At 35.3% G+C, this 23334-nt stretch overlaps 1 protein-coding gene across 1 annotated transcript in view; it reads left to right on the forward strand.

Moving 5' to 3' along the window:
- Window positions 1-21579, forward strand: part of CDC16 (cell division cycle 16) — a 64113-nt gene extending 42534 nt beyond the window's left edge. Inside the window, exons 16-18 of the mRNA XM_020965169.2 lie at window positions 2406-2541; window positions 3648-3738; window positions 12535-21579. Coding sequence (XP_020820828.1) covers window positions 2406-2541; window positions 3648-3738; window positions 12535-12803 — 496 coding nt within the window. The 3' untranslated portion in view covers window positions 12804-21579. The remainder of the gene's footprint in view (window positions 1-2405; window positions 2542-3647; window positions 3739-12534) is intronic.
- The last annotated feature ends 1755 nt before the right edge of the window (window positions 21580-23334 follow it).

Genomic DNA, 23334 nt, shown 5'->3' on the forward strand with positions numbered 1-23334 from the left:
CTTTTTTGTGATCAGAAGTTTCAGGTAGTCCAATTATTATGTTTTCTCTTTTTGATCTATTCTGTAGAACTGTTGTTTTTCTTTTTCTTTTTTTTTTCTTTTAGGAAATTGGGGTTAAGTGACTTGCCCAGGGTCACACAGCTAGTAAGTGTCTGAGGCCAGATTTGAACTCAGGTCTTCCTGACTCTAGGACTGGTGCTCTATCCACTGCACCATCTAGCTGCCCCTATTGTTTTTCTTATGAGATATTTTACATTCTCTATTTTTTCATTCTTTATATTTTATCTTTTTCATTTCTTCATCTCTTATAACTTTGCTGGCTTCCACTTGCCCAATTCTCATTTTCAAGGAGTCATTTTCTTGCTTAAGATTCTGGATCTCCTTTTTTAATTGGTCTTTTCATAATCTTGTTTTTCTTGTATTATTCTTATTTTTCTTTTTAGTTTTTCTTCAATCTCATTTATTTTTAAAATATTTTTAAAGTTTTTCAGTGAATTCTTTTTGGGCAGGTGACCATTCAACATAACGCTTTGGGTTAGAAGAGGGTTTCTTTGCTTCATTATCCTCCTCTAAAGATACAACTCGATCTTCTCTGTAACCATAGTAGCTCTCTGTTGTTGGATTCTTTCTCCTTTGCCTGTGCATTTTTTTTTGTAATAGTTTAGTTTTTATAATCACCTCTAGTCCTGGGTCTGGGGGATGGTGCCTTTGGCCTCTAATCCTCTTCAGTTCTCCCTTCTGAACCTGAATGCAAACCGGGACCTCTAGCCTCCTGTAACTGCCCACAGCCATTGGTATCCCGCCCCACTGCTTCTGCATTTAACAGGTGTGTGCTGGTCCCTTCTTGCCCTGGCCCCACTGCACAGCACAGCTGGATTTGGCATTCGGTTAGCTGAGGTTCCCTCAATCTTCCCCAGGTCAGATGCCCAACTCCCCTCACTGTCCCTGGGGTAAAAATTCCTGTAGCTGGGGCTAAGACAGCCTCCCAAACCAACTAACCCCAAGGCTTGCTGCTTGTTGAAGCAACGCTAGCCTGGAGTTGTTTACTCTTCACTGGGAGGAAATAGTCCAGGGATTTTTCTTCAGATCTTCTCCAATTGTCCCGAGAGGACCCCTAGTCTGGCCCAACTTTTATTTGTTTTCAGGGATCCAAGTTCACTCAGGGGCACTATTTTATCTCTCTTGTAGAGGAAAATCTCGAGAGTTTGAAATTTTCTGACCTACTCTGCCATCTTCCCAGAATCTTCACTTGTTAATTTCTTTATAAAATGTCTCTTTGAGTCTTTTGAACATTAGTCCATTAGGAAAAGTCACATTGGCCTTAGATATATGTGTCAGTTCCCTTAAGGATCATTTATCTGATATATTTATTTCAATTTTTCCCCAATGTTTTCTTTCCTTAATTTTAGAGATTGTGGATTTTTGTTATACAAAAAAATTTAATTTTTTTGCCAAATAGAACTTATTAAATTATTTAAATTGAGTTATCTTTAGAGATTTTATTTGTCCATAATTGAGACAAATAGTATTCCTTTTTCTTAGAGTTTTTAAAAATGATTTTTAGGGGCAGCTAAGTGGTGTAGTGGATTAAGCTCTAGCCTTGGAATTAGGAGGACCTGAGTTCAAATTCAACCTCAAACATTTGACACTTAACTAGCTGTGTGACCCTGAGCAAGTCACTTAATCCTGATTGCCTCACCAAAAAGTAAAAACATAATAATAATAATTTTTCAACTGCTTTGTTGCTATCCAGTTAAGAGTTTGTGGATGGTATGGGTTGTGGATCTAAACCCTTGTGGGGTTTTTTTTTTGCTAGTTTTCTAGTGGTTTTTATTGAATAAAAATTCTATTCCCTAGTGGATTTTAGTATAGAACATTGGAATATAAAGTTGCAGTACCTTTTGGTGTTTTTCCACGGTCAGACAGCCAACATATGCCAGAAACAGTAGCTGAACCAACATCTTCCTGATTCAAAAACCTTTTTTTGACTTTACTATGTTGCTAGTACAAATAATAAATAATAGCTAGATACAAGTAACATACTATAAAGGTTTTAGAATATTTATATAGTAAGTGGTAAATAGGTAAAATTCATTTTAACAAGTTGAATAGGCCAAAAATACAAATTTTTTGAGGAGGGTGGTGATAAACTGATATATATATATATATATATATATATATGTTTAGGTTATATTCCTAAGCATGATGTAGTTAAAGGAAATAATCAAACTGTTCAATATAATGTCTGTGGTGGCAATGGCAAAGAAAATACTGTTCAGGTTGAGTAAACTGATACTATGTGATGTTTTTTCTGAAAATGTGTATTCTTGGAACATAGAAATAAAACTTGAGATTTTGGTCTTTTTCAAATGTATGCAATATCAACTTATTTTTATTTTTTACAGAAAGTATGAAGAGGCACTAGAGTACCATCGTCAAGCCTTAGTGTTGATTCCCCAGAATGCTTCTACCTATTCTGCCATAGGTTATATACACAGCCTAATGGGCAACTTTGAAAGTGCAGTTGATTATTTTCACACGGTATATCTTCAATTTATACCTTACTAAAATTAAAATTAAACTATACCCAATTTTTAAAAATCCTTTTTGCTGGGTTCTTTTTTTTTCTTTTTACTATCTTAAAGTTGCAAGATTTAATTCCACAAATATATATTTAAGCACCTTCTATGCACAAGATGTTGTAGGGCATATAGAGATGAATAAGGCATTGTGCACTTGGGTAGCCTACAGTCTGGTAGGGGAAATAAGACTGCACAAAAGTAATCTCAATAGGCTACGGTAACTGCACAGGGAGGGGGTAAACAGAGTGCTTTTAGAAATCTAAAAAGAATTTTATTCAAACTGGGTGGAGTTGGGGGAAGGTATATTTGGAAATTAAGGAATCCTTCATGGAATTTAATATTTGAATTTAACCTTGAAGGATGAATTGAATTTCATCAGACAAATTGGGGAAAAGAGTAGAGAGTTCCTTCTATGCTCTTTTCTTTGCAAGAGAAAATAATTTTATAGGATGTGTAACTCATTAAACTTAGAAACAGTTTTGAGCCTGTGTTTGAGATTTGAGATAGTGCTGGGCATATTTAACTGATGATTATTGATTGATTTGCTATTTATCATAAATTTTTATATTAATGAGTTAATAAATGCAGGCATGTATTTTTGTCTGCTGGAACATTTAAACCAGGTTGAGAATTGAATTAACATATCTATATGTATCTAATAACTTGCAGAGGAGAAATATTATGACAGAATGACAAAATACACAACCAACTAACAGTACTTGATTCCGTTTAATTCATGAAATTAAAAATGACATGGAAGAAAAATAATAAAATGTGTGGATATTATTTGTATCCATGTGGTATCTTAAAAGGAAATTTAATCAAAACATCCTTTGGTGTTGCTGTCAGAAATTTTTATGGTTTTATGAAAACAACTAGTATTTTTAGATATTGGTGTAATATTTACTCTTATTGCTTTAATTGGCCATTCTTCATAAACAGTTGCTTTGTACAGGTTACCTTAGGTGGGACAACTTACACAAAATGGAAAAACAAGGCTTTTATAGAATTTTATAAATGTATTTCTTTTTCTCTTAGTAAATATTCTGACCTCTTTTTTGACAGGCTCTTGGACTTAGGAGAGATGACACATTTTCCGTTACCATGCTTGGGCATTGCATTGAAATGTACATTGGTGATTCTGAAGCTTATATTGGTAAGATGCTAACTTTTCTTATTTGTATTGTTCTTGATACCTTTTTTAACTATGTAAAGTGTTTCTTTCTTGTAGATAGTCACTTTTTTGTTACCTACTTTCCCTTTCTAAGTCTTTCATTTTAATTCAGTACTTCAGTGGCCTGTAATGTTATTAGTAGGTACTTTTTCTGCAGATCACACAACACCTATCCCTAACTTAGTAGGTAATCTTCGTAAATTGCTGTGGCCAAAAAATTTAACACCTTAAAAACAACCTAGTAAAGAGTATATCCAAACTTATGCTTATCTTCTGGTAACATACAGTCAGTCCTTCCCCAGGCCTGTACCTAAAGGTTTTCCATCTTGATTAAGACATACCAGAACTGATACTTCACTGGCATAGTGTTCAGAAAATCTGGCTAGGATTGTCTTCATCATGATGCGACATCAGAGTAGGATTTTAGTGGGAGCTTCTCTTTCTAAGCATTCTTAATATACACCAGAATACCTTTTTATTTTGCTACAGTGATGCTGTAGGAAATAGTGGTCATCGAATACTTATTCAGTAATGTTTCACCTAATTAAATATTAAAACATTTCTAAAAATGCTTTTTTGGTATTGTCACTCATGAAGTCACTGTGTAGGTTACAGTAAAGATATTATTCATAAACTGAGGTAGAAAATGAGCAAAACTGTCATGATAGTTTGTCTTTAACTCTTGAAAATATTTCAAAATTATGAAAGTTAAACAACTAGAAGAATTATTTTCATGAACATATAGTACAGAACTATACCAGTTCTGCTTTTATATTTACATTGATATGATCACAAATGCTGTAACTTCCCAAGTCCTCAGCTCAGTTCTGTAGACCTGCTTTTCTGTTCCATCTCAGCTACACACAAAAATGATCATACCCTTGAACTTCCTATCCACCCTTCTTCACCTTCTGTGTTCAGATACCAGTTTAGTTATGATGACAGGAAAAACATAGAGCTGTACAAAGATGGTAATGAGTGGCTTACCTTGAGAAGTGATAGATTCTCCATCCTTAGTGCTCTCAAGCAGAAGCTAGATGATTGCTGAGGTCTTTTCCAATTCTCAAATTCTCTGATTCTACAAATTCCCAAATCCTTTGTCTAATGATAATCTTTTTTTCAGCCTTTCCTTTGTCTTATGACCCTTAATCCTGTTATTCCTCCCCCACCAAGACTTCCAGTCAGCTTATACCTTACTACTTTCCTAGCTCATCCCCATGCACTGTCTCCACTCTTTCCTCCTCAGTCTTGACTGTGTGCATCAGTTCAGCTCCATACTGTCCTCTGTTCTCTGCCCTTGAATCCTATTGCCAAGCACATCTCACCAGACTCTGGCCATAGATTACATCATCCTTTTTCACTTCCATTCATATGATGTTAAAAGGAATTAGAGAACCACAAAACTGCTAATTGGGTTCACTCCAAAATTATATTATCAATCTTACCTGGGTGCTCTCTGTGGTGAGGTAATCTTTCCAACTTCTCTAACCAGTTCTCTAGCTAGTGCACCACAGCAGCTGTTCCAAATTTTCTCATTTCTCCTCAAGCCTCCTCTGGTACCACCTTTCAGGTGAGGAATGCACCTCATACTTCACTGAAAAACTGACACCATCCTTGAAAGTAGATGCTCCCTTTCTCCCTTTCCCCATCCACATCATCTCTTCTGCTCCAGTCCCTAAAGAGGTAGTCCTTGTCCTTGCCTACACCAGTTACTCTCCTTCACCCTTGATTTCATCCCCATCTTCCTCTTCCAGAAGAATATCCCCATTATCATCATCCCTACCCTCTAATCTTTAATCTCCTTATCTACTGGCTCTTTCCCTGTTATACAGATATGCCCTGTCCTTTTAAAAAAACAAACAAAAAAATCTTTTCACTTGATCCTATCAGTTCCACTAACTTTCATTTTATATCTCATTATCTTCCCAGCTAAACTCCATAAAAAAAGTCATTTGTACATGGTTCTTCCATTTCTTTCCTTCTCATGCTCTTCTAAATGATACTGCAGTCTGACTTCTGACCTCGTAATTCAACTGAAACTGTTTTTTCCAGAATTATCATTGGTCTCTTAATTGCCAAATGAAATAGCTTTTCATCACTCCTCATCCTCTTTGACCTTTCTACAGCATTTGACATTCACTCACTGTATACTTTATGATCTCTGGGTTTTCATAACCATTCTCTTAGTTCTTGTCATACCTATCTGACTATTCCCTATCAGTGTCTTTTGCTATATCTTTATCCTTGTTATGCCCCGTAACTATGGGTCAACTCAAAGGTTCTATCTTGGATCCTCTTCTCTTTTCTCTCAGTAGTATTACTTGTTGATGTCTTCGGCTTCCATAAATTCAGGTATTATTTATTTGCAGATGATTCCCAGATCTCTATATTTAGCCCTAATCTCTCATCTGAATTCTAGTCTCACCTCCAGCTGCTCATTAAACATTCCAAACCATATATACTGTATGGACTTTAAACTCAGCATTTCCAAGACAAAACTCATTATTTGTTCTAACCCGTATCCTCTTATTAACTCCCATATTGCTGTTGAGGGCGCCATCATCCTTCCAGTCACCTAGATTTGCAACCTCAGTGTCATCTTGGACTCTTCCTTCTAAACCCCATCTATTTAATCTGTTGCCAAATCATACCATTGAAATTGATAAAGATACAATTATAAAGAGAAGGAAAAGGTTCAGTTATATAAAGGAATCACCAGCTTGGATTGTATAAAAATGGAAGATGGATGCAAGGGCAGGAAGTAGAGGTTGAATACAAAAGGATGGCATCTCAGATGAGATCTAAGGTAAACAAAAAAAGGGGATATGTGTGTGCGTGTGTATATGAACGTTTAACAGGACAACCAAAAAAAGGCCTTTTTAAAACCAGGTTCAAAGAAAGGATAAAATGTTCATTCTGAGCAGATGAGATGTTCATAATAACAAAGAAGGCCCAGTTACTTATATCTTATTTTTCTTCTGTTTTCTCTACCAAGGAAATGATCTTTGAACTATAAAGGACAGTCAACCAACATTTATTACACACCTTCTCTGTGCTGAGTTCTAAATAGCAGAGCCAGGAAGAAAGGCAAAAGCCAGTCCTTGCTTTCAAGGAGTTCAGAATCTAATGTTCAGAATACAGTGTGCAAAACCTGTATACAAACAAGATACATACAGAATAATTTGGGGGTGTCTTAGAGGGAAGATCCTAAGATTAAGGATTGGAAAGGGCATCTCGCAGAAGATGAAGCTTTGGCTGAGACTTGAAGGAAGCCAGGAGATGGAAGTGAGAAAAGAGAGAATTTCAGGCCTTGGAAACAACCAGTGAAAATGCCTGGAGTCAAGACAACAAAAATAGTTGATAATCACAAGAGAGGTAAAAGAATTGGCGAATGTTATTGTTGAGCCACTGTGAGTGAGCGTTGAAAGCTTGTGGAGAAAAAGAAAGATTCTGCAGGATTGAAGAAAAGCAAGTGTCTTGGCTTTCAGAAAAGGAAAGAGAGTGAACTATGTGAATTATAGGTGGTCAGTGAGCAGAATTTTAGAATGTATTCTAAAGGGAATGGTTGGTCATGTAGAAAAGAATCTGGTGAATACAGAGAGCCAGCATGGCTTCATGAAGTAACAGGTCTTGCAGACTTAACTCATTTCCTTTATCACAGGGTTACTAGACTGGTAGTTCAAAAGAATATTGTAGTTTACTTGATTTTAGTAAAGCATTTGACAAAGTCTACATTGTGTGGAAATGCAGGTTAAATAATAAATAGGATTCAAACTTGGTTGAATCGATAGAGCTGAGGAATACTGTTTGATAGTTACTGTCTACTTGGAAGGTGGGCTTTGTCTAATTGGAAGGCAGGTTATAATGTGATGAAACAGTAATATGTACTTGTCCCTGTGCTGTTACATTTTTATCAATGACTTGAATAAAGAAATAGATAATATACTTAGCAGATAATGCAGATGACACAGAGCTAGAAGGAATAGCTAACAGTCAGAATTGAAACTTTAACAGGCTAGAACATTGAACTGATTCAAATAAGTTACATAATATGAGGGATAAATGTAAAGTTATAACATCTGAGTTTTAAATGTCCACTTTGTTGGTATAAAATGGAGGAATTCTGACTAGATAGCAATCTGAAAAAGATCTAGGGGTTTTAGTCAGCTTGCTTACGAGCTCAAGATGAATCACCATAATATGTCAGCCAGGAAAAACATATTCAGTCTTAAACTTCATGATGAAAAGCCAGTTACCTAACACTGAAGCTGTTTAGCCAGACAGAAAGAGTTAGAAGAAAGGAATGAGAAGAGGACGTGAAAATTGTATTCACCTTGCAGAGGGGCAAATTTAGATTTGCTGTAGTGAAAAACTTACTAATAATTAGAGCTATCAGATAATGGAATAGTCTGCTTCAGCAGGTAGTGTTTTTACATTTATTGGAAATCTTGGTGAACACTTGGATAGGATAGATGCTTGTTCAGATGTGAATTAGATTAGATGGCTTCTGAGGTCTCTTCTGCCTTTGAGATTATGTGAGACTCTGGAATTTCCATGTGATGCCATAGAGTAGATTTTATCATCATACAGAGTTGAATTGCTGAACTACTAAAGTGTTTGTAAAGTCACTTTATAATCTCACCTATAAATTGGTCTCATGGCATGGATCTAAAGCCATTATTATAAAGATGCTCCAGTTTATGTTTATTGAAATGTTTTGTAGTTGTTTCATATGTCTATAGCTTTGTCTTCCCCACCCCCATTAGATCATAGTACCCTCAGTTCAGGGGTCATGTCTTATAATTCTTTTGACTCCTTAATGGTATTAGTATTAAAAATATCTCATTTTATGCTCTCAGTGATCCTGGGGCAGGGGCTATTATTATCCTCATTTTGCAGATAAGAATACTCAGGTTAATGTAGATTAAGTGATTTGACAATAGTTACACAGCTGGTAAGTATCTGAGGCCAAATTTGAACTCGATAGGATGTGTTCAATAAATGCTTGTTGAAATTATTAAACTCTTCAGAAAGCAGATTATATGTGGTCTTTGGTGCTGGGTAGTGGCCACATAAGTTGACAAATATACGCAAATGTTGAGGCTTGGTTAGAGAGCCATACTGTTACAATTTGTTTTGTAACTTTAGCTGAACTCTCACTACTGTATAGCAGTTATTTTATTCACCTAATTAACTATCACATTATCTACAACAGCTTTTTTATACTGTCTCTCCAAGCCCCTAACTTTACACCATGTTTATTGAGAAGATTGAGGCTAACCAGCATGAGTTTACTCAACTGTATTATAATTAAAACCTGTTGGTGTATTCACCTATCTACTCCTTCCTCGCAGTTCTAGAGAATGAAATCCCTTACTTTGCAAACCAACCTCTCTTTCTATGCTTTTTTATCCTATCCCCTCCTGTCATTTTGATAACTTTGTTCCATTTTATTATTCCTTCTCTTTTATACATCATTTTTATAAAGATATCCTTTTTTATAAACTTGGCAACCACCAACAAAGAGACCTTCAGATATACAAATAAAAACATTGTACATGAAATCATAAATTCCTCTTATTTACAATTTAACAAACATATAAATTGAATTTTATAGAACAATTATATTTTTACAGAACAACTATATTCAGTTAGTTAATCAGTCAAGCATTTATTTGCTAAGTTCACAAAGTCAGACATTTCTGAAAAAGTTTTAAAAAATCTCCCTCAAGGAGTTTACATTCTGTTAGAGAAACTATCTATATTAATACAAGTAAATATAAAAAGCTATTAAAGCTTTAAACTGTAATGAGCCTTTTGGGACACTCTGCATATACAAAATAAATGCAGTTAATTTCTTGATAATTGTCATTTTATGACACAGTAATATCCTTTTAGGTTTATGTACCATAATTTGTTCAACCACCTTCCAATTTTTGGGTACCTGGATTATTTGTAGTGTTTTCTATTAAAAGTAATAACTGTCTAAAAATGTCTTTGTGCAAACATCTCTTTTTCATTTTCGGTAGCATCCTATCCCAATCATGGAGTCACTGAGAAGCATTGTGGTATAGTGGGTAGTCTTTTGGGCACATCACTTGACATCTCAGAAGCCAGGCAGCTCTCTAAGGCTCATGGTCACAGCTGAGTTGCTGATCTCCAGTGGAATCGCAGAATCATATATCTGAAGCTAGAAGGGACTTCAGAGGTGATTAGGTAATTTTAGGGAAACCACCCAGCCTGCTCTAGTTCTCGGGTTTCCTCGTCTGTGGAGAAGTGAAGAGCCTTGTCAGAATTCAGACAGGTAGTGACCAGCAGAGCTGAGAGTCATGAATCCCAATCAAAAAACTGGAATCATTGGACCAAAGAGAAAAGTTTTATGACTCTTACTATTTATAATCATTCCATGTTATTTTCCAAAATTATGCCAGTTCACAGCTCTGTAAGCAGGGTAACTCAGTACTGCAGCTGTCTTTTCACAAGTCCACCAACACTAAATTACCATTTTAAATTATTTTTGCCAACTTAATGGTTATATAGTGATATTGGCATTGTTCTAATTATTAAAAAGCTTGAATACTTCCTCTTATGATAATTGATAATTTGTGTTCTTTAAAAACTACCTGTTTATAGCCTTGGACTGCATTTTGGAGGGGAATAGAGATTACTTTTGAGTCTCTCAGTTTCAAATAGATTTCGAATATAAAACTTTAACCAGAAGTATTTATCACAAATATTTTCCCTTGGGGCAGCCGGGTGGCTCAGTGGATAGAGCACTAGCACTGGAGTCAGGAGGACCTGAGTTCAAATGCGGCCTCAGACACTTGACACTTACTGGCTGTGTGACCCTGGGCAATTCATTTAACCCCAGTTGCCTCGAAAAAAAGAAAAAAAAACCAAAACCAAACAAATATTTTCCCTCAATCTTTTTCTTTCCTTTCTTTTTTTTTTGATGTATTACTTGAATAAAAGCTATTTTTGTATAATCAAGTTTTATCTATTTCTAATTTCTTACATTTGCTGAACAGTTAATAATTCTCCAGCGCCAGACAATTTTAACAGACATGGAAAAAAAATGAGAAGATAATGGAATGCCATATGTTTTCTTAAGCTATGAATGCTTAAATTGCACTACAACTTCTTGGAACACCTTATATAAATAAATTAGTCTCTATGTGGAATTTGTTAATGTGAGGCATGGCTCCAGTCCCATTTTTTAAAATCATAGTTTCAACATAGTTTTTCATCAGTTTTCCCCATGATTTTCGTTATTATTAATTCATCCTCTATTTTTTTAGTTTTACGTTTATGCAGTACTAGTCGACTGTATCTTTGGTTCTAGTGCTGAATTATTTGTTTCATTAAGCTTATTTCTTTTATCTAATACATGATAATTTTAGTCTTTATAGATATATAATTTGAGATTTAGTCATCTGGACAAGTCTTTTTTTTTTACAATTTCACTCAATATTTTTGATAGTTTGTTCTATGTATTTAATTGTTGTTTTATCTGATTCTAAGATATGTAGTCCATTGGTATTTTAACTGGTATTGCTTTAAAGCTACAAATTAATTTAAGTATGATGGCTATATTTACTTTATTGACTTCATTCAGCCATGTACATTTAATGCCTCTACAGTTACTTAATTTTTTATTTCTGTACAGTTGTTGTATAATTTTCCTTCTGCAGTTCTTGTGTAAGTCTTGATAGATTAATACTTAGATATCTGATATATATTTTATCATTATTGTAAATGGCATCTGTTTTTTTAAAAGGTGGTTTTTTTGAGCATTTCATTCACTTCTCAGTGACTTTCCTCCTTCCCAGTTAAAATCCGTCCTTATAATAAAAAAAATTATTAATCTAAGCAAATCAACATATTGGCCATGTCTAAAAGTATATGTTTTGTTCTATTCCTGTAGTCTTCCACCTCTCTGCCAAAAGGAGGAAGACATGCTTCGTTATCTTTTTTCCCAAATAAGATCATTCATTGCATTGATCAAAGTTCTTTTTGTATTCTTCTCCTTCTGGTTGGTCATTGTACACATTGTTTTGGTTCTGTTTACTTTGTTCTTCATCCGTTCATGCAGAACATGTCAAGTTTTTCCAGATTCTTATTCATTATTTCATGTGGGACAATAATATTTTATTTTAGTACAATTAGCTTATTACCCAATCAGTGGAGATTTACTTTGCTTTCATTTCTCTGCTACCACAAAAAGTACTGCTATAAATATTTCTGTATAATTAGGATCTTTCCATCTGCCTTTGATGTTGGAGACAGGAATGTCTCCTATTTCTTCTTATTTTAAATAGCTCCAGCCTTGGAATTAGGAAGACCTGGGTTCAGGTCTCACCTCTGACACATAATGACTGTGTGACTCCTGCAAATCACTTAACTCTTTAGTGTCCTAAACCAGTAGTGTCAAACTCAAATAGAAGTGGATCCCTGTGGGCTGTATGCTAACTTAGAAAACTACAGATTAGCATTATCTATAATTTATTATATTTTTAGTGTATTATACTTTTCCCAGTTAAAGTCTGGTTCAGACTGCACTCAGGAATTTTGTGGGCTGTAAAATTTGACACCTGTGCTCTAAGCAGCTCTCTTAAGACTAGAAGTTGCAGAGTAGGTGCCAATGTGCATTGATAGAAGTTTTTTCATCCAGGAGTTCCTAGTCCTAATGAAATCACAAGTCCAGTCACCTATCCCTAGAGATGACAGATCTAGACATTGTGGCAGTAATCACTTGAATTTTTTTTGTTTGTTTTTTAGGTACAGAGATAAAAGACAAATTGAGGTGTTATGACTTTGATGTACATACAATGAAGACACTGAAAAACATCATTTCACCTCCATGGGATTTCAGGGAATTTGATATAGAAAGACAGACTCTGGAAGAAACTGGGCTTATACCATTAGAAACGTCACATCATTCAAGGAAGAACACAGATTCTAGGCCTCCGTTGGAAGAAACCTTTGAAATTGAAATGAATGAAAGTGACATGATGTTAGAAACATCCATGTCAGACCATAGTACATGATTCAGAGCCATCAAAATTTCGTTTTGTCCTAATATGTTAGTATTTTGTCACATCCTTGTCATGTTTGAAGAATTTGCTATTTTTTTATATGAATCCAAACTACATCTCTACATCTAGCAGCGGAGAACTAATGCCTGCCTTAAAAGACTGGATAGCACACCTTCACAACAGATGGTTTTCCAATTTTACTGATTCTTAAAAAAATTACACATTATGGGATAAAGAAGGTAAACCGTCTTATGTTTTTTAAACTGTAATGAGACCCTTTGACTGCTATTAAAACTGTGATAAATACTAAGAAATTAATATGAAATTGTTTACAGTACATATCAAAATTAATTTAAAACAGCTAAAGGTTATTATAGTATTAAGGCTAGCAGATTTACAGCCTACCAGTGAAGCACATTTTGTCATTTTTAAAAAAGCCAAAAGAATTATAGGGAATCTTAGTGTAAAATTAGCATTTTGTTCTTTAAAATAAATGACTTCAAAGTAATCCATTGATCTTTTTAACTTCTATGTTGTAGTATATGGGAGGCATGTGTTTGATTTCATCTCATTTTTGTATATTAAATTGATGACCAGCTTTTTAAACTGTGTTAAATGTTAGGTTCTCTTGTTCTGGTAGGAGCTGGCAATTATTTTTAATGGTACATAATTTTAATGTTATGAACAGATGACATCTAATTATATTATCTGAAACTGATTTAGAAAGTATAGAGAAGCCTTCTCCTGGTACATAGCAAAAAGAAGTCTCCTAATACTATATGGAGTTAAATTGTGTAGTATGGCTTATTTTGAAACTGAAACTGTGATCTTTTTTTTTTTTAATTTTGTAGTTTAGTCACTATAATTAGCAAGAATCACTCTACTATGAATTCACTGAAAAGATTTGTAGTTTGTTTTGTCAGGGAACCAGAAAGGGACTGCAGTGCTTCAAATGTTAAACTTTACATATTACCCCTTCATTAGTTCAAATACCATTGTATGTATTTAGCAAGTTATTTTTTATTTTCCTCATTCCTTTTTGACTCTGGGATGGGTTTGATTTTTGTTTTGTTTTAACTTAGTCATGTCCGTTTCCACTTATGAAAAGATTATAGACACAGATATATTGCTGGCTTGGTGGTATTTCTAAGTCCACTGCCAGTTTATTTTTTTTTAATTTCTACGCTGTAATAACCTGTGAGTTTATAATGCATGTTAGTATCATTGAGACAACTATTCTGGCTACCACCACATCTACTCAGATTCTCTCCCCATTTCAGCCACCTGCCAGCTGTGTGATCTTGGACAAATCATTTAACGTCTTTGGGACTCAGGTATTCTCAGATTTAAAATGAGGTGATTAGACTTGCATGGCCTAAAGTCTCCCTTCCAGATCTAGATCTGTGATCCCATGACCCTACAGAACCAAGAATAGTTTCGAGAAGTCTTATAAAGTGACGGTTGGTGAGCTAGAACTTGTTAGAAGGGACATGAAGAACTATGTACAGCAGGGTAATAGTAATGTTGTTGCCTGGCTGGATTTTAAAGTCCCCAAACTGGTACCATATTCTTTGAGTTTGGCTTGACCCTTACAAAGCTTCTCTGCTTTACTTTCGCAAAAACTTCCTTTATGGAAATAGCTCTTGTTCTTAAGATTTATAAAGATGAGGGTGGGTATGTGGGTGTGGGTGTGGTTTGTTGGGGGGGTGGAAAGGTGGGGAGAGACCTGAGAAGGGACAGGTAAAGGAGGTGTGGTCTAGAGTGATTTCACTAGTGATTTCACTAATGTAGTAACCACACTAACAAACTAACATAAGAACTTCCAGTGTAGAGCTTCCCTCTGCCATTTTCCCTTGGCAACTAACTTCTCTGTAACTTATAATTTAAAAATTGCCAACATCACTTATTTTAGAAGATTTTAAAATTATAGTCCTTTTTTTTTTCCAGTTCTATTCAGCAAATTTTATTTTGGTTAAATGTCCCCAGCTAATTTTCAGAATTTGTAAGATTTTTTAAAAAAATATACTGATGGCACAGCTTCTTTCTCTGATCTAGATTAACATCTCCAAAAGAATTCCCTTCCAAATTTGCTTTTACTTTAAAGAGATTTGATTTCACTGGCTTAGTTTGAAACTCCCACTCATTTCAAAATAAGTAAGTTTTTCATCAGAAAATTTAAATTTCTTTTAAAAAAAAATTCAGAGGTGGTAGAGTAGAGTAGATAGACTCATTATAGTAGTAGAGTTGGGACATTTTGGTTTTAAGTACTTGCTCTGACCTGTGAACCGAGGCAAACTGTTTAATTTCTCAGTGCCTCCAACAACTCTCTAAAGCAGGAGTTCTTAACTGTAGACTTCAGGTTAAGGATTCAGACCTGTGGATAGGTTTCAGAGGGTCCATGAACTTGGATGGAAGAAAAAATTATTTATTTTCCCTAACTTAAAATGAAATACAGCATTTCTTTCAGTTATTTAAAAACATTATTCTGAAAAGGGATCCATGTACTTCACCAAACTGCCAAAGGAGTCCATAACACAAAAAAATTAAGAACCCACACTCAACAGGCCATAAATTAATTACACAGGAGTTGTCAAGCTGTATCAGTGGAGGGAATTTCCAAACTAGATGTTTTTCACACCAATGAAATCACAGAACTGAACTGTCCGTTCCATCTCCCAAAAAGTTAGGGCTTGCATTTTCCCATTAATACACCATTCATCTACATAGATTTGTTTCTGAATTATTAAACTATGTCATATAAAGAACTTAGTTTTGTGCATTTGTTAGACTATGCATTAAAGTTCACCATTGGTGAACATTTGATTTTAAGTAAGGGAGAATAATAGCCTACTAATATGATTGCTAGATTACATAGATACTCCAAGTTAATATCTTCACTCAAAGCTATACATTTTGATGCTCTAAAAATGTGCCAATGTCCCTTATCGTAATATTTTTGTGATTTTACCAGTGTGTGCACTCCTATCTTAGATCATATCTTAGTAGGTTTTATGAAGTGCTATGGCCAAAAATAATCATCATCTGTCCAACGTCCTATGATGCCCATCTAGTCAGTAAGGTTCCATTGTAGCCCTACGTTAACTTTCAGGCAACCTCATGGTTCGGCCCTTAAGTAATAGTTCTTGGCTAATCATGGTCTTGAAGTGTTTCTGGCTTGGTAGGCCTTTGTAGAGTTAGTTACTGGTGTATCCTTTGAGAGCTCAGGGTCACCTTGTATAACAGTGGGGCTTTAGAATACAACTCTAACCTTATCGTTGAATGTACAACACTGTCTACTGTTTTCTTTTTTCAATCCGTACTACCTTTCTTCATATATCTAGAAATAAATATGATACTAGAGGACCTATCTGTGATAACCCCAAAAAATCCCTAAGTCCACAAAAGCTTCGTTCAGTACATATACCTTGTACATATTATATGCTTAATATTTGTTGGATTAATTTGAATTCTTTGGTATAAATCCCATCAGAGTTTTGTAAATGATTTTTTTTTTCTGAATAGTTCTGGGAATTTTCCTCTTTGTATACCAAAAACCCCTCAAAAACAAAAATCTAATTTCCATATACCCAGGACTTAAATTGAAACAACTGCAGTCTACCAGATTAAAAACCAGTAATTTAATAGAAAAAAGAGGAATGTCTTGTTTTCATTTATGTAAAATAAATTCTGTATTTTCCAGCTCTTTACCAACCCTAAAAAAAGGAGCTACACCCCACTTTTTGGTAGAAAAAGATTATCAGGTAATAAGAAGCTCCACAAAAGTAAATTCTGCAAATAAAAGAAGCTTACCCCCCCTTAAATGCTAGAACTTTTTTTTTTAAAGTTTTAAGTATTTTCAACCAAAAAATCTGATCAATACATTAGTATCTACTATGTATAAGGCATGGTGCTAGTGGCTGAGATATAAAAAAGGAAAACTACATAATCCCTGCTTCCAATGAGGTTATTATAGTTTAATGGCATGAAGGTGAGGGATTGCAACGTAAGTATGATCTAAGGTAGAGCTTAGTGGGGTAAAGAAGAAGTACAGAGTGTTCCCAGGGAAATTCAAGAAGGTTCATGTTACTTTCAACTTTGGGAGAAGAATCAGTGAAGGTTTCATGGCAAAAGTGGCACCTGAGCTAGGCCTAGAAGGAAGAAAAGAATTTTAATAGATGATAGTGATACCTAGCACTTACATAGATGGAAGTGAAAGAGTCTTTCTAAAATGTATGATGTTCTTTTTAGCTAGCTTAATGAATGGAACATTATTAAATCTTTTCTTTAATAACCTAGGGCCATCATCATAAACATAGAGTAGTGCTTTTAGGGGCATTTGTAGTGTTTAGGGCCATTTTCCTCTCTTCCTGTGGTCCCAGTCTGTCATTTTTTATTTATTCATTTATTTATTTATTGAGATTTTGTTTCTACTCTTCCTTGCCCTCAGATTGTTGTTTCTTCTTATTTTGCTTGCCTCCAGGTCTCTGGCCTACCCCCTTATAAGCAATTATAGAGAAATCATATAATCAAATCTGGGATCATAGAAGGGACTTCAGAGGTCATTTAATTCAACCTACGTCTTTTTAAAGATGATAAAACTAGGGTGAGGGGATGAGGTGGAGAAGGGGGATGGAGTTGTCAGGGAATAGAGAGTGGAAGTTGCTTGTTAGCATTGTTTCTAAAGCAAGATTGATAAATGAGCTTGTAGTGAAAGGTCCTTACTGATGAGTAATGTACATAAATGTTAAAGTATGTGGGCTTTATAACTTTTATGTTGGTTGCTCTTCTTGACTGTATTTTGGATAGTTGAGGTTCCTAGATGAATGACCACCTGACCAAGTGAAGTGCTGCTTTAAGTTGACAAAAAGTTTCCAGAAGTCGGTTCAAGTTTGTTATATTTCTCATCAATTAACAGTTAATGTTAATGCTTATAATTTCAGATAGTAAGTGAATAATTAAGAAAAGCAAACAGGGTAATTTCTAATTTCATTAATTTTTATTTCCATAGTTGCTTATTTTCCTGACAGTTCAGACAGATGCATGTTTTTACTAGAAATTTATCCTAAAAGAATGTTAAAAATTAGAGCAACTACCTAATTTTCTTAAGAAAAAAAATAGAGGGAAATTTTTATGGTCACAGAAGCTGTTGCTGTTGAAATGGCTAACACCTGCCAGTTATTTGTCTGGTAGAAAGCAAGAACTTTTCTTTGGATAAGCATCTCTTTCTTGAGTACTTCCTTGGACAGAAATAAAAGACTGGGGTATAATGCATCCCAAGATGAAGTCATCCACATCTATAGTTGACACTTGGTCAGGAGTTAATATAACTTTGTTTTGGTCATGGAAACTTAAGATGTGAATATCAAGAAGCATCTGATTTAGTTTCCAAAAAGGTCACCTTTCTTCCTTGAGGCTCTTTTCTTTAAGGAAGATTAATGCAGGTGTTCCTTAATTGCCTCTTTTAAAAATAATTCATTAAGGGGGCAGCTAGGTGGCACAGTGGATAGAGCACCAACCCTGAAGTCAGGAGTACCTGAGTTCAAATCTGGCCTCAGACCAAACACTTGACACTTACTAGCTGTGTGACCTTGGGCAAGTCACTTGACCCCAATTGCCTTTTAAAAAAATTTCATTAAAATGTATTTTAAATGGAAAGAAATGATGATATCACAGGCACGTTCAAATCATACTTTAAGATTAGGTAAGAAGAGTTTGGTCTGTGAGGTCTTAAAAGAGTAAATTGTTTCATTTAATACCATTAATAGCAAAAAAAAAAAAATAGCAGTAAAAAGGCAATGTGGTAAATGGAGAAGAAAAGTCACTGGACTGAGTTTAAAGGCCTGAGCTGAAACCTCTTCTATGACAGTCGAAGGCTGGCCCTAAACAAATCACTTAACCTTCATGAGTTTCCATTTACTCCGTTGTAAAATGGGAATGATGACAACGCATCACAAAGGGTTTTGGGAAGGGACTTTATAAGCCATGAATCACAACACAAATATGAGTTGCCATAACCAAGCTCTTATGTTTGTTGGGAATTGAGATCATGAAGATAAAATGAATTCTTTTGCTTTCCCAGCCATTGTGATTTCTCTACCACATTATCTGACAGGCCTTGCAGGATCAAAAGTTCCTTGTCAAGAAGCAAAAACAAAATTGTCTCATTACTTTACTGGATTTGCATGAAAACTGACATTAAATATAACTTACAGAGAAGAGAGTAGAGAAAGGTGTAAACTAGGATTAAGAATAGCTGGTTTGAGGGGCAGGTAGGTGGTGCAGTGGATAGAGCACCGGCCCTGAAGTCAGGAGGACATGAGTTCAAATGTGGCCTCACACCAAACACTTGACGCTTACTAGCTGTGTGACCCCAGTTGCCTAAAAAAAAAAAATAGCTGGTTTGACAACATCAATAAGCACGTAATATAAGCTAAGCATTATATTTGGTTTCTAGAAATAAAGACGAAAGCATTACCTGACCTCAAGGAGCTTAAATTATAGAGAAGTATGTGCAAAGTAAATATAGATTAATTTTAAGGTTAAGGTACCAGCACAAAGAAAGGCCTTCTGTCTTAATTGAGCTTTAAAGAAAACTAAGGATTTTAAGAAGGGAGTTCATTCCTGACATGAGGAATAGCCTATACAAAGTTGTGGAGACAGGAAAAGGAATGTGTGTAAGGAACACTGGGAAAGTCAATTTAACTGCATTGTAGAAACTTCACTTAGCATAATGTCTGGCACATAGCAGGTGCTTAATAAATGCTAGTTAAGTGACTAGTTGACTAAATGAAGGGAAGTTAATTGATATTTGAAAATTCACAATGTATATTCTGTTTCCTGTTGTCCTGAAAATGTCCATCCACTGAAAGTCTTTTAAGTCATAAGATCATAATTTAGAGCTGGAAGAGACCTTAGAAGCCATCAAACTGAGTCCCCTGATACCAGTCCACTGGTAAAGAAACTGAGGCACAGAGAGGTGTTAAATGACTTTCCCAGAGTCACACAGATAAGTGTGGGAGGCAGGAGTGGAGCTTGGGTCGTAGTAACACTGAGGCTAGCAGTTTGTCCATTATTCTACCTATGCTTCCCGGGCTTTCTTAGAAACCCAGACCAAGCCTGACCCCCAGCTACAGGTTCAATGACCTTGATTACATGGGCATGGTTCCCCCCACCCTTAAACCTTTACCCTCATTTATAACATGTTTCTTTCCAAAGCATTTGATAGGCTGCAGCATGAATTCTGTCCTCAGAACAATGACTTTTCAGACTACCTTTGCACCTGTCATTTAAGAGAACCTGGGTCCAAATCCTGTTTCTGCTATTTATATGACCTGGAGCAAGTTACTTTACTTAACCTCCCTCAGTTTCAGTTAACTGATTGCTAGAAATGAGGTAATTGGACTCAATGACCCTTCCAGTACTGGTTCTGTGATTCCCATCAAGAACTTAAGAGTCTAGCTTCTTACAGTAACATAGACTCAGGCAGTTATATTAAATATAGAATATTCATACTAAAAATGTTTACTCCTAGCATAGACCTGGACAGGAGATCATTTATTTCAACCCTATAATATTTTAGATAATGAAACATAACCAGCCAGGAAAGTAACGATTAGTTAAGGGCAAAAGCAAGATTTGTTCCTTGGTGTCCTGAATTTGTTTCAAGTTCTCTCTTCTGTAGGCAGTGCAGGAAACTTGAAGTATTAACATTTTTAGTGTGTTTTTTATTTTTTGAAGGCGTAGTCTGATACAACTGTTCTTCTGAGCTTTTTCCAGATAAGACCAACAGTAAAGAAAAAAATGCTTTCGCTACTTATTTCTCTTTAGATGAAACATTATTTCCAGATCAGCATTTTGTGATTCTTTTCCATGAAGTAAACATGTGAGAACCTCGACCACTGAAAATATCTGAAAACATTTCTCTTTGAACTCTCAAATCACTTGTCCATCATGTTAGGTTTGTATTTAGTAGACACAAAGCATTAAACGAGTCTGTGTTATGCCTGCTCCAAGAATTGAGTTTTGTCTTTACAATTTCATTTTTTATCAGTATTAAAATTATCAGAGATGAGCTTTGTCTTTTCAAGTTCATTTATTATTTAATTTAATATTTAAATTACTACACACTTTAAAATCACCCACAAATATTTATTTACAATTTCTCAAAATAGTGCTAGGTTCTATTAAGGAACACAAAGAAGTATAAGACAAATGTCTGCCCTCACAAAGTATACAATCTAGTTGAGGAAACAAAACACAGTAAAAGTTATTAACTGTAATAAGAATGCTTTTGTTCACACCAGAATGCTCTCCTCCCCCTCTGGCCTCTTATTCCTATGCATATTTTAAAGACCAATTCAAATGACAACTCTTTCAGAAACCCTTTCATGATCCTTCCCAGTTGGTCATGGCTTTCCCCACTTCAGATTTCCTATAGTCCTTTATCTGTACCACTCTTGTGCTCTAATATATTGTCATAGTCATTATTTGTGTTTGTACCATAATCCTCTGATCAGGGAACCATACTATCTTATCTAAATTTTCTGAGAGGCAATGTTGTTTGTATATAGTATACTGGAATATACATACACACACACACTCTATAGATTGTATAGTGGAAAGAGCACTGGACTTTGAAGCCTCTGATTCTAGCTGGGTAATCCTGGGCAAATTCACCTCACTTCTGAGCCTCATTTCCTCATCTGTAAAGTTGAAATAATATTTGTATTACCCATTTAAGAGTTGTAAGGAAAGTGCATTGTAAATAATAAAGCATTTTATAAATGTGTATTATTTCCCAAGCTAATTAATATAGTGCTTTGCTTGTAGATGGTCCTTGTTTGTTGAAATGATTTAATTACAGCTAAGTAATATAGATTTAGGTATCATTGTTAGATACTGTTAGTCCTTTTCCTATCTGCAGTAAAGGCATTCTGCTTTTACTTAGGGTTAATTTGGTAGCCATTTTATGTGTGAATGCAGCAAATCTTTGTAACTCCATATAGGACAGAAAAATGAAGTTTTTAACAGGATTCTTTTTGCTGACAAAATGGTGGACTAGAGAGATAAAGACATAAACCTGATAGTCATGTAAGAAGTGAGCGGTGTTTCCCTTCCTACTCCAACGATTTCTTCCAAGGAGTTACTTATTTGTGTATCTGTTGTCCAAGTGACTGAAGAGCCAAGGCCCAGCCAGAATCTCTTAACACCTCATTGTGGATGATTGCTTTATAATCTTAAAAAAATCCATCCAAATTATTCAACCTAAAAACTGAGTTGAGTTTAATGTGAATAGCTTGTAGTAATTGGAGAGGGAAGAACTGCAAACAGCATGACATTTTAAAAAAATATCTCATTTTTAAGTTTTTCAGAAATTTTACTCTGAATACCATGAAATTCAGTTTGAACTCTGTTAAATTTCCATGAGCCATTTATTGTCACATTTAAAGAACATTCAGAATATTTTAATAGTTTAAGTGAAGGGCCCTGCTGTCGCCCATTTTTCTGCCACTGAAACCTCATCTTACTCTGTGTGCCTAGTTTATTTGCTAATTGTTATGAGGAAAAAAAAGTTCTTTGAGGTGCTTGGAAGAAAGGTGCTATCAATACAATAATAGTATTGCCAAATTGAATAAAATGGAAATAAACCATAAATATTGTAAAAAAAAATTTAAAAATTATTTCCATGTTAATTTTAACCCAAAGCATATATTAATAGTTGCATGTGTAAATGAAAAATAAACAAATATGAATTTGATCTTTCTTGATAGTGTCCCTGTAATTGGAAGCACCCGAATATTAGGGGATATGAAATTATTTGGAAGACTTTAAGGTTTAAAATTATTTATCTGAGTATCATAAGGTGCTACTGATTTTTATCATTTTTGCTGTTTTTATAGCTGCCTGCTATGCCTTTCCTGTTTCCAGGATTGGGTGGGTCAGAGTTGGGGATGCAACTCAGATGTTAGCATTTATGATTTTCCTGTTTAGTTGAACCCATAAGTGCAACTTTCAGTACCAACAACCTTGGATTACCCCTGCAATAAAGAATATATATTCATTTTTAACATCTTTGGATTGCATGTACCAATATTTAATATCTGACATTCTTAACCACTTTAAATATACAGCATTTTAATTTTTAATGGTCTCGAATTCTTAGACAATCTAATCATACCCTCCCTAGGACACCAAAGACGGTGAGCTTTGAAATTCCATCCCCCACTGCCCTGAAAAAAGTGGTTCAAATATTTTCTAGTGCGAAGCTCGAGCACCCAGTACTCGGTGTGGGAACAGCCTAAGCTCTAAGAAGGTGGCCTGGCTGGCCGCCCACGACTAGGGAGACAGCAATGCAGATAAAGCGGGAACGTGCCTCCCTGGTCCTCTGCGCAGGCGCGCCATCCCTCCTCCCGGCCCCGCCCTGCCCCACCCCACTTAATTTTCTCGATGGACAGCGGCACTTCCACATTCTCATGGCCTCCATTTCCCGAAACCCCCGAGCCAAGATGGCTCTTGTCTAGTCTCTGTCTATCCCCATGCCTCC

Source organism: Phascolarctos cinereus, unplaced genomic scaffold, assembly GCF_003287225.1.
Source record: "Phascolarctos cinereus isolate Bilbo 61053 unplaced genomic scaffold, phaCin_HiC Scaffold_7;HRSCAF=346, whole genome shotgun sequence".
NCBI classification, from domain to species: Eukaryota; Metazoa; Chordata; class Mammalia; order Diprotodontia; family Phascolarctidae; genus Phascolarctos; species Phascolarctos cinereus.